We start from the raw sequence: 12,026 nt of genomic DNA, 5'->3' as shown, positions 1-12,026 counted from the left end.
CTTCCTCCCCCACCGCGCGTTCACGAGCAGCAGCGTGGCGGGAGGGAGGCTAGGAAAGGAAGCGGTGATGAGGTACAAAAGGAGGAACTGACATCTTTGGGTTTTTAAAATAAAAACTCCAATCTAGGAAGTGAGAAAAGAAAAAGGGAAAGAATTCATTCTGAATCAATGGACAGAGAAATATGGCTTACTAACCCCCACATTTTGCATACAATTTTATACGGGAAAAAAAAACCCACCCCCAACTCATCACAACGCAGTCCGAATGTTTGCAACCAAAGAGTTATGAAACTATTTCAGGTGAAATCACTTAAAAGGAGAAGAAAAAAAAAAGAAATCAGAAAGCTTTTGATCAATCCTTTCTAAACAAAATTGGTAGATCTACTCTCAAACACACAACATAGTCGGAATTCAGATTTATTGATTTCCACCATATTGACTTTAAAAATGGTATGAAGCTGACTGCAGGAAAGGGAACTGGTGATTTAAGTTAAAATTAAGCTAATGGTGAAAGTACATCACCTCTGGCTTCAGTCACCACATCGCCTTAGATTGGATTTAGATTTTTTTTGAACAAAGTTCCAGAACTCCGAAATCCAGGGATGCTGCGGGCCTCTCCCAGCAATGTCCTTCACTTTGGGTCAGTCTCCTGGGCCAGAGGTGAAAGTGCTTTCAAAAATACTGCCACTTCCCCAGCACAGTGTCTTTGATTGCATCCACATATTGAGTCGGAACCCAGTACACCCAGTAGTAAGAGGCTTCCGTGGGGCCCAACTGAAACGCCTGGAAGGGAAAAAGGAAAACCAAGCGGTACTTCAGAGGTGGGGAGATTGAGCAGGCAGCACGACAAACACAGGGGAGGGCTGAGAAGTGAGTTAATTAAAAAGGGAAGGGGGGAAAAAACCTGTGCACATGGGGAGCATTCTTCTGTCTAAAATACACAAATAAATAAATGAAAGTAAAAAGGTGGGAGTTCGGCATAGCCGATTATAAAGCGGTGGTTCCCGAACTCGCAAGGGCAGCAGAACCACCTGGAGGGTTTGTTCGAGCAGACTGGTGGGCTCCAGCCCTTAAAAGTTCCTGCTTCCGGAGGGCTGGAGTGGGGCCTGAGAATCTGCTTCTCTAACAAGTTCCCAGGTGATGTAACACTGCTGATCCAGAGGGCAGCTGGAGAACCACTGCCCTAGGAAAACAGTCACACATGCACGAGGAGGCAGATGTGAATGTTCCAAGCAGCACTGTCAGAAATCATAAAAACCTGGAAACAACCTACATACCCATCAGTAAGGGAACGCAAAATTAAAAGTGACCTACTCGTATGAATACTAGGTTTCCTTTTAAAGGGTACAAACTGAATCTAGAGTTAATACAGACAGATCATAATGTTGAACCAAAAAAGGCAAGTTACAGAACGATACATACCATGATACCATTAATGAAAACTGAAAAAACACAAAACAATACTGTATCTTGGTCATGGGTATATGTAAAAATGCAGAGAGAGATGGGGGATCCGCGTGATAAGTCATGATAATGGCAGTGGGGGAGGGGAAGACAATGGGGACATTCACTGTTGGCAGATTTTCCTTTTATTTAAAGAAAGATTGAAAACAAGTTACAAAATCTTTACAAAAGTCATTTCTTGGTGATGGATATATGGGTTTGTTATAGTTTCTTGGTTCATTTCCGTATTTTCTTAACATTTCTCTAAAAATGAAAAAGCAGCCACCCTTCTCTAAGGTGAGCTGTGACACATTCATCTAGCTAGTGAAATGGCATCTGCAAAGGGGGAAATAAATACTTTCATTAAGACCAAGGCAAAGGTTCTACTTAATGGAGTTTAGAAAAAAGAGGGGTGATTGGAACCTGCCTCTGCCAGCAATGACTCCAGAGAGGAATGAGCATTTGATCTAAACAAACTAAACGTGAAGGCATTAGCCTTTCCACTACCTCCTTAAAAGATGTCCAAAACGGTCTACTCCACTTGTTTGAAATCCCTCTCCCAGGCTGCCTGAAAACTGGGGCTGCAAATTCTACTGGGCCAAAGTGGTGAGATGAATGTTTCAAAAGGGAGTGAAGGGGCCCAGCTGAAAATATTAAAATCCAACTCTTAAGACAGAAAAACCTAACTGAGCCAGCAAAACAAATCATCTGCAATCCTTTAAAGACTACAGAGAGACCAGGGGTGGAAGGGCCGCCCAAAGGCCTGAAAGGAGCCCCGTGATGCCATCATCACGCCCAGGAGGAGAACACCCGGGAGCGGCGCACCCAGGACTGCAGTGCCCGCCTTGGCCTGGCTCAGCGCCAAGGCCGACAGACCCCGACAGGGCAGCAGAGGGGACACGACTGGCTGGCTTCCTTGGACCAGCGGGTCTGCTGTCTGCCCAGAGGGAACTGCCAGAGTGAGAGACCCCCTCTTCCTGGATCTTCCAGCACCCCTCTGTGCCGAGGATTCTGCACATCAGCCCGCAGGGGGAACCACCAGCTGCTGCTCCTGGGAGCGGGCTGACGCTGCTGCGCCACTGCTGCCCCCTCACACGGAGCACGGCAGGCGGCCCTGCCCGCACCCATCACCGCTCAGGTCAGGTCCCTCTCACAGCAACTCTGGAGTGAGGTGGCTGAAGTTCATTTTTAAAGCGGCCCCTTCGACAGTGCTGGGAAATGGAAAGGGTTTGCCAAAGCTGCTCAGGGCTCGTCACCGAGCCCTTGGCTCTGTTCTGCACAGACCTGGAGAATGCCTCCAAGCATTCTGTGCGGAAAAAAGCAGCCGCTTTCCTTAGAGCAGACCTCCATGCAGCACCAGGCCACACAGCCCACCTTCCCCACAGGGTTCTCGGCCACCTGATGGCTGCCCCCTGGGATGAGCAACACCGCTGCAGGAGGAAACCGCCTGGTGCCCTCACAGACGCCAAGGCTGGTGGGAGGTTTTGTTTTATACACCAGACAAATTTAAAATGAAGACCCATAAGCCATTCCGTCTCTTGATATTTATTTCCCTGGTCTAAAACCAAAATATTACAGGTAAGACGGATGCAAAAGAGATAAAACGTATCCCCTTTAAACTGCGGGAAGGTGGCGGGTGGAGCAGGGCAGTCAAATGAACAGAACTCGGAATAGGTCACCAGATTAGGTTTAAAGAACATGAAGACAACACGGGGGTCTTAACACCGTGCGTCTTCTGAGCACTGAGTTTCCTCAGTGAGAAACCCACTCCCTGCTGGAGGCGCAGGAGCAGGAGCGGGTGCGGGGCTACTCACCATCATGTGGTAGTCTTCGTGTCCTTCGATAGGTTCGCTGACCACATTTTTAATGGAGCCCATGGGCAATTTCTCCGTCCGCTCTAAGTTGAGAGGGATTACAGTGATTATTCAAAGGCCCTCCTGCTCTACTCCTGTGACTCAGCGGTCCCTCATCAGGGCTGGTGGCTGCAGGACCTACTGTAAACTCCAGCCACCCCTACCCTCTAGGGACAACGGGATGGGTACCTCGGGCCCTGCTTGGGAGTTGGGAACGTCTTAGGAGCAAACGGGGAAACGGATTTGGTAGAGGTATGTTAAAGGTCTCTGAGAGCAAAGATACAGCTTTCCTGACATTATTCTTTAAAGTCTGATGATTAATAAATACCCAAGAAATTCCTCTGCACCCCTACTGCCACGCCCAGCACAGGCTGAGGTCTTTGGTGCCTGGGAGAGCCGCGAGGTCCAAGAAGAGGCAACCACACCGGCCCGTGACTCATACAGGAAAGGGGATGCTTGGGGCTTTAAGACCAGTTTCTGTCCCATGATCCTGCTTACCTGCTCTCCAGCCCCCAGTTCCCTCCCCTGATCCCCCACCCTTGCAAGTACACATACTTGAAGAAGTTCTCTTAGAACACTCATAACCACTTGTGATTAACACTTGAAATACTGCTTATCACTTGGAGTCAGAAGACATTTTGCAGCAAGTTTAAGGATGGCAGACAAGAAAGAGTGAGCTGACACGGAAGTGGGCTGAGTGCAGCGGGATGGGGGGTGGTGGCAGGAGGTGTGGGGCACCTGCCAAAGAGGAACCCCCACCCAGAAGCAGCAGACACCTCAGGGACGGGGAGGGGCTCTCAGCAAATGGTGAAACCAAGCTGGAAAGGACACATTATAGCCTTTGCAGAAAGCAAAATCTGAAAAACAACAAAGTTGCCAAAACAAACTAGGAATTTAGAGACCTGGGTTGTCATGTAGGCTGGTGACTTGAGACATGTCGCTTCCATCCTGTGGGCCTTGGTCACTGAAAAACGGGGTGGGGAGAAGGGACTTGAAGATGTTCATTCAGGTTTTTACTTTCAGCGGCTCTAAAACAGTGACCCACAGGCAGAACCTGACCAGCAGTTGTCTCTAAGATGGAAACTTTTTAAGCACCAGCCATCTCGAATTATCCAGAGATCTTACACAAAAGTATGGATTTTTGGCTTCTCTTGAAAATGCAGAAGGTTCAACAATCCTGGGCCTACATTCCTGAGTGACAGCTGTTTAGAGACTAGATTAGAGACTCGAGTTCCCGGCAAACAGGGCGCACGCTCCCCCAGGGCAGCTTCAAGTGCTCACCAGCTCCAGTTCCTGCCTGGGGCTCGTTCTTCTTGCTCTGCTGGACCTGAGGCTCAGTCCTGTCTCCTACACATGCGACCTCAGAGAGTTTAAGTCTCGAGTAGGAGCCCCAGAGTGCCGCTCTGTAAAGCACCGCGTCGAGAAAGAGGCCAAGTAGCTGCTGGGATGGTCAGCCCAGCAGGAAGACGAAGCCAGTGGCTGGCAGCCAACCCCCAGAACAAGCTGTCCTCCTAGGAGACGGCTTATGACACTCAGGTGACAGCACTTCTGGGCTCACAAGTGAGAAGAGAGCCTGAGGTTCACAGACACAGTGGTCTGGGTGGATTGGAAATCCCAGCCCTGGCCAACCCCTGAAGACATAAATGTCCACCGGCCACGCTCTTTAACAAAGCTGGTGAGTAACGAGGCTTTCAGCAGCCCTGAAGCCCTGACACATCGAGACTCTTCCAGAGCTCTGCCTTCGTGCCAAAGCAGGAAGGTGGCTACTCCTACAAGCCGAAGTAAAACCTCCAACACACACACAGGAGGTTTCCATTAGTCTCTGCACTTAAGGACATTGTTTTCTATCCAACTTCAAAACCTGAAAATATTCCCCGAGGAACCAATGGACTTAGACACTTAGTCCTCACCCAGCTCCCTTGCCTACACCCAGCCTCCCAGCCATCAGCCTTAGCCACTGCCTCCAGTTAGGCTGCCTGAGCAAAAGTGCAAGTCTGGGAAGAGGCAGGGGTTCAGCAAGTCAGTGCAATGATGGAGAACGAAGCACAATCACCAGCAAGGTCATGACTAAGGGAGGACCCGTGACAGAGGCAGGGCAGCTCACAATTAGAGAAAACTGATGATGTGACTGTGCAAAAGAGAATGACCTACTGAAGAGTTCAAAGGCCCCTGGGAAAACTCGGAAAGCCCTTAAATATTCTACAAAACTTGCTTTGCCAATGCAGGTAGAGCTGAATGTGAAATGAAGACTATAGCAAGGGATCGTAAAACTGTTAGAAAACTCAAGCATTTTGGCCATGTAGGTCTTTGTTCATTTTAAGAATCAGGACAGGGTTGAAAACAAGAAGTTATTTTCATATTTCAGATGATAAAAATCTCACTCCCCTTCATCTCTGCCCCAATTATTTTCCCTAACACTTTGGTCCCATTTTAAGCAGAATCATACTAAATGGCCTGTCCCTGAAACCAAACTAACCTCAGATGATAAGATCCCCTAAACTGCTCTTTACCGTTTACCTCGAACACTGAATACCTGCAGTGCTGGCCAGAAACAGGTGAATTAGGCATGCTCGGTTCACCCCAGGTATCTAACAGGGGCAGACAAGTCAGAGAACAATGAGTGTTCTGTGAACAGAAGCGGCAGCAATTCATTTGGGGGTTGGGGAGACAGCAGGGAAGGCTTCATCAGGAGAGGACACTTCACACGCTGATCACCCACTGTGGATTGGGTGTCCCTGAGGAAACACAACTGTCACCCAGATTTCGGTGACATGGTGATCAGTGTGTTAAGCAGGGCCTTGGAAGAGTATATTAGTAACAAAGAACGTGAACAAGGCATTCCAGGTAAGGGCAGAGCATGAGCAAAGATGTGAGCTGTGCAAAGCATGGTGGGAAACTCAGGGAGTGATGCAGCTGAAGTACACATGGCAAGTGGGGCAGGAAGCTAGATCGAAGATGTAAACTGGGCCCCAATGCTGAGAATACTGGACACTATGTTTAAGCATCTGAAGTTAGCCTTAAAGGGCCCAAGATTTTTGAGCACAGGCGCCAGTAGGAAATAACAGTACAGAAGATGGGCAGAACAGAAGAAATCATAGATGGGGCAGGGTTACAGGTTAACCTGCTGTAACAGACCAAGTTTAGAGATGCTAGGAGTCTAAAGTGGCCCAACAGAGTGGCAAAGAAAGGGACACAGATAATTGTGCAATGTAACTGCAAGACTTTGAACCATCTGGGGGAAGGGAGAGTGAGGACAGTCAGAGACATTCCCCAGCAAACAGCAAGCCTGACCCACTGTGCACAGGCAGGGTAAGTTGGGGGAGGCAGAGGGCAATCAGGCAGGGAGGTAGGGGGAGGTCCCTAGTCCAGGGGCAAACTCTCACCTACAGGGGCCAGGCAGGTGGCCTAAGAGAACAAAGCTGGCTATGTGTAAGAGAAATGAAGTGGTGAGGGCTGCAGCAGGGTCCATCGGAACTACTCCTCGGCGCCAGTGGATTGCTTCCATGTGAGAGCGCAGGTCCAGAAAGGCTAGATCTTTTGCTTTTTTCAAGAGAAGCCAAAAAAAAAAAAAATCAGATGAAGTGAAACCTCCCTTATGATTATGTGTAAACCCGTAAAACCCTTGCCTGTGGACCAGACCTGGTCCTCAGGCCACATGTTTGGAACTTCTGGTTTTGGCTGCAACTGAAGAGTCAATACTTGATGAACTGGCCCTGAGATCAGACTGAAAAGAATGAGGAAAGAGAGTTCAAACAGAAGGTGAGCATCGAAGAGCAAAATCAAAAGCCAGGAGCACGCAAAGCACAGTGGAGAGAAAGACTTCAGAACGAGAAGCAGAATGGCACCCGAGCACGAGCCCTGCTGGGTGCCAGAGGCAGCGGGCCAGGAAGCGGCGAGAGCAGCACGCACCTTTAGTGCCGATCCACAGCTGGTCTTGTTCTAGCTTAAAGGTGAGTCTCACTTTTCCTCCAGACTTATTGTACATGCCGGATAAGGGTACTGTTGGCAGGCGCTCCTGGAGGCACAAGAGCATGGTGAGAGAGAGAGGGACCAGAAACAAACTAAGACAGGAAAAGAAGAGGGGAAAGGATTCGAAGATGTGATCACAGGAACCTCAGAAGTCAGAAGGGGAGTCTGGTTCCTTTTCAGAACGCTCACAAAGGAGTGTGGCTTACCTGGGCACCCTTAACAGACGGCATCACATCTTCGGGTTTTCCTTTATCCAATACTTTCCTGTGTTGCTATAATGTAAGTCAGAAGAGATAATCAAATGAAACAGTTGACTGCATTTCAATCTGTTACTACTACTCTAAAAAAAGAGGTTGAAGAAAGCCTTAATGTTTTGGTTCAATAGCTTTTACTGTCTACAGACCACGTCCTCTGACACTACAGGGCAGTGCTGTCCAGCAGAAACTTCTGTGAGGGAACTATTCTATATCCGTGCTGCCCAAAACAGGAGCCATGAGACACCTGCCACTAGTAAGCACTTGAAAATGTGGCTAGTGTGAGTGAGGAACTGAATTCTTATTATTGAATTTCAATTAGCTACAACAAAGTTCTAGAGCCAACAGGATTTCCAGATAGCTAATTCAAGCAAACTCTACTTCCTCTTCCCCCTGCCCCTCCACCAAAATCACCAGTGAAAGAATTAAAACATCAAGCTCAAGAGAGCCACAAAGGGTCCTGCTCCCTAGTGGGGGTGCAAGACGGCAGCCATTTCTGTCAACTTCAACTCCAGAAGAAATCTGCAAGGATGCTGGGAATCAGCTTGGCTGCCTAGAAGGAGCATTTCTCCAACAAACGGAGACTCGGCCTATCGCAGAAATCTTCCCCACTACCCCATCCCCAACCCCAGCTGAACAGAAAGCTTGAAGGGCCACAGCTCCTGAGAAAAATGCTGATTACTCTACAGCCTGATGTTGGGAAGTCTCTAACCCCACCTCCACCTGAGGAGTCTGAAGCAGCTCATTAAGGGTTCTAATTAGACTCAGGGATCCCCTAAAACTGCTCTTGTCTGGCTGGCCCAAGTGCCTGAGTCTCGCTTCCTCTCCACCTGGGGCTCTGTAGGTACAGCTGGTGTTTGTAAAGCTAGACCTGGGGGGCAGTGAGTGGGTAGAGGGTAACAACTGAATTAAATTTAAGCACCAGGTGGCCATGAGCCAGCTCAAACCCCACTGGCATGGCAGAAACCCACTGCAGGAATAAACTCAATACTGCCAGACTGCTACATATCAGCCCCAGATCCCTGAACAAGCTGAGGAAAAGCCAGGAGGGGTCCCCCTCATTAGGCCATGTTATGCCTCATAACTGGCATCAATGGAACAAAGTAACATGCATTAGAAGCTTAATTTGACTTATGCCTCACAAGCACCTTTTGAAAAATTTTCCCTGCACTGGGGAGAACAATTCTAAGCTGTTAAGCTACCATTAGTAACTCAAAACCTGTATTTAAGAGGCATGTTATACTCCAAGGGTGCGACCAGTGGGAAGACTCATTCATGTCTGACATGTTCCTATTTGATAATTTCATACACTGTGGCAGAGTGAGATAGGAAAATGGAAATGAACTCAATTGTTACAAGATATTATGACTTCATATTTGGAGACAAGTGTCCAAATAAATACCTTTTAGATGTTAGTGTAGGTTTACAACTCCTTATCTGAAACTCTGTGGACAAAAGTTTTGGGACTTTATTTATTTAAACCTAAAATTTTTAAAGATTTTATAAACGTAATATAGTTTTAAAGTACACTACGTAACATTCTTTGCAGGGTCTAGGGTAGTACCTTGTCACCAAACTTTTTTTTTTTTAACATTTTTTATTGATTTATAATCATTTTACAATGTTGCAAACATGTTACTATTTCTAGAGCAAAACATGAATATTCACGCTAATCCTGGTCAGGTTTTGCTGCCAAATTTGTCAAAAATACTTCTGGTTTTCAGATTCTTTTTGGGTTTTGGAAGCACACGTAAGGGATTATGGCCCTGTAACGTAACCTGTGTCCCTCTCACACTGCTGGCCATGTGCCCTGGTGCCTATGGTCACTAAAATTGATGTTGGTTCAAGTTGGTCTACTTAGGACACAGGCTGAGTTGAGCATATCTATTTTTCTGTAACACTACTAAGAGTGTTAGTAGGCCCGATAAAAACGTAGGGGTTTGCTGGGTGATTAAAGGGTAAGTAGGGTTCTTCTAACCAGTTCCTTCTACAGTGAAATACTCTTACTTTTCCCAATTACCAAAAGAATTTGAATGGTTACAATAAGCACAAAACAAAGCTGGATCTCTTCGATCCAAGATGAGCAACAGCACATGTGAAAAATCAGGCCCCCATTTCATGGACCAGGAAGGGAAAAAAAAAAATCAGTGTCGTTATCTTCCTAGTCAGCTTCATTTGGCTTCCTGAAACAGTCAGTTTCAGAGGAACCTCTGAAAGCTATTGATTTCCAACCTTAACCAGAAAAGGGTTTGTTGACTCGGGGAAAGCCACAAGTCAAAAAACAAATGTGAGCACTTGTACAAAATGGAGGGTTAATTCTAATAGTGGCAATTTTCTCTGGCACTAAAGAGGAGAGAAACCCACATCTGCTTCCTTTCAATATCTTGCCTGAAGCCTGCCTTTACAAAGGCCTTATCCTAAAGTAGATAGACTTGAGACACACTGACCCGCCAGATGAGACAAAGATGCAAATCTCAGGTAGTTGTCACCTCCACTCAACAGCCAGCCGCACCCAACTGCTGCCATAAATTTCCATCATGGGCCCTGTCCGAAAAGGAGCTTATTCTAGGGAGAATACAACCAGCCTAGGCTCGAGAGGACAAAGCCTCACACTTCCCAGGACTAACAACCACACGACGGACTCACTTTCTGCCTGCAGAGAGGCTCCTTCTTGTTCTCTTCGGCCTTGGCATCCTGCTGGGCCGCATCTTTGGGCGTGTTTACTGCTAAAACGTCATTTATCGTGGAGCCAACCACCATGATCTTGGCCCCGCTGGTCACTTTTATTTCTCTCAACGTCTTATCCTCGGGGACAAGGCCTTTATACATGACTTTCTGCATGGCAGGCGGGAGACCTTGCGAAAAGGTAGAGGACGGTGAAAGGAAGAAACGAAAAATATACTTGAACAGATGTGAAAGTGAATACTGCTCTATCGCCAATTACTTTTGGGCACTTGAGCAATTTACAACCTCTCTGAGCCTCCAGTACCTCATAATAGAGATGACAATAGTTCCTTCTGTATGAACTTCTTTTAAGAACAAAGAAATAGGACAAGTATGTAGCATCTAGTGCAGTACCTGGTATCCAGTAATTGTTCCATAACTATTAGCTATCATTCATTCCAAGCTGTTTCTCAACCATCCCATCACTCCTGTATTAAGGCCACAGGCCTCAGGGATATAGAAACCCATAAGGTTTCTGTTTTTACCGCGCTTACAAGCTACATGGAGAAAGCTTAAAAAGGAAATCGTTTCAGATGGCAAAGTGCTGTTAAATGAGATAAAATTAAGTAACAGGAGCATCTGTGAAGGGGCCAGCATGAAAGCCAACAGCAGTGTTTCCTAAACTTCCCTTATTAGAATTACCTAAGACATTTGCTAAAAATAATCTCTGGCCACATTCCAGACCCACTGAATAAAAATCTCCAGCGGGACGGGCCTAGGAACTGTAAAATTAACAAGTGCCTCTGGTGATTTTTATTGAGATGTTTGGGCAACACTAGTTAGAAACTTGGGCCTAAGAGTCAGAGCTGGGTCTGAATCCTAGCTCAGCCATTTACTAGCTCTGATTTTGGGTCTCATTTTCCCCATATGAAGAATGGGCACATCAGTACTTACTTGGGAGAGCTGTTGTTAGCATTAAGGAGGCTAATGCAAGGAAAGTGGCCAGCGCGAGGGCCCAGCACCGTGCAAACACTAGGCACCTGCAGGTGAGGTGAGGAAGGCTGTCACCGCCACGGGGATTACCTGTAATCGAGTGAATCTTCTGTTTTAGCTCGGAGCCTGTGCTGTCCAGGGGGAACTTCACGTCGTGCTTAGTCTTGTTCCAGATGATCTTCAGGTCCACCAGCTCCTTGCCCGCGCCGCCGCCGGCGTCCTCGCCGTTGCTGACCGAGGCCTGGGCCCCGGGGTCCCCAGGGGGCTGGGCCGGGGCCGGCTGCAGGCTGCCTCGCGCAGCGCAGGAGTCCTCGGCCGCCGCCCCCGCCGCGGCTTCGGCCTCCACGCAGTTGAGGGGGCGCGCGGGCGCCTCGGTCGCCACGGTCTCTGCCTCCGTGTCCATGCCAGGCTCCTCCATGCCTGCAAGGGGGTCAGGGGGTGGGCGCTCGCCGCGGGCTGGGCCTGGGACCGGACTCTGCCCGGGCGCTGCCGGACCGCCGCTCCCGAGCCAGGCTACTCCCCCCGCGCGCCAGGCCGCATTCCCCCCGGAGCGCCTGCTTCACCTCAGCCCATCCCGGGCGCCCGCCACCCCCTCCACACTCACCATCCGGGGCTCCGGCCGCCGCCATGATGATTGTGTACAACACCCACCGCTCCCGCAGGGGCCGCCGGGAAAAGGCGAACTGGCTGAGATTGGCCCCCGCAACAGCCCCTAATCTCGCACAGTCTGGCCGGAAACAGGTGGAGGTTTCTATGGAGACCCGCCTCCTCCGCTTCCCCGGCCCGGCCCCTGCCACGCTTTAGCTTTCGGGACTCGAAGGGGGCGGGCCCGGGAAATCGCACGCTCGCG

General features: G+C 48.7%; 1 protein-coding gene across 1 annotated transcript; it reads right to left on the bottom strand.

Annotated features, from left to right (window-relative positions):
• Window positions 1–401: 401 nt before the first annotated feature.
• Window positions 402–12,020, bottom strand: UBFD1 (ubiquitin family domain containing 1). The gene is made up of 7 exons (XM_006201203.3): window positions 11,781–12,020; window positions 11,267–11,596; window positions 10,166–10,374; window positions 7,472–7,537; window positions 7,206–7,311; window positions 3,258–3,340; window positions 402–783 (listed from the first exon to the last, which is right to left on the bottom strand). Exons 1-7 carry the CDS (start codon window positions 11,803–11,805, stop codon window positions 673–675), a joined length of 930 nt encoding a protein of 309 aa, XP_006201265.1. The 5' UTR covers window positions 11,806–12,020; the 3' UTR covers window positions 402–672.
• Window positions 12,021–12,026: the final 6 nt, after the last annotated feature.

Source organism: Vicugna pacos, chromosome 18, assembly GCF_048564905.1.
Source record: "Vicugna pacos chromosome 18, VicPac4, whole genome shotgun sequence".
Classification (NCBI taxonomy): Eukaryota; Metazoa; Chordata; class Mammalia; order Artiodactyla; family Camelidae; genus Vicugna; species Vicugna pacos.
Note: the sequence above shows the minus strand (reverse complement) of the source record. Positions and strands in the feature narration are given on the sequence as shown.

Coding starts and splice junctions, on each gene's coding strand:
- UBFD1 (XM_006201203.3), bottom strand. CDS start 11,805: ATGGCGGCGGCCGGAGCCCCGGATG. Junction 11,597..11,780: donor GGCGGCCGGAGCCCCGGATG/GTGAGTGTGGAG, acceptor ACCCCCTTGCAG/GCATGGAGGAGCCTGGCATG. Junction 7,538..10,165: donor AGCCTCTCTGCAGGCAGAAA/GTGAGTCCGTCG, acceptor CTTACATTATAG/CAACACAGGAAAGTATTGGA.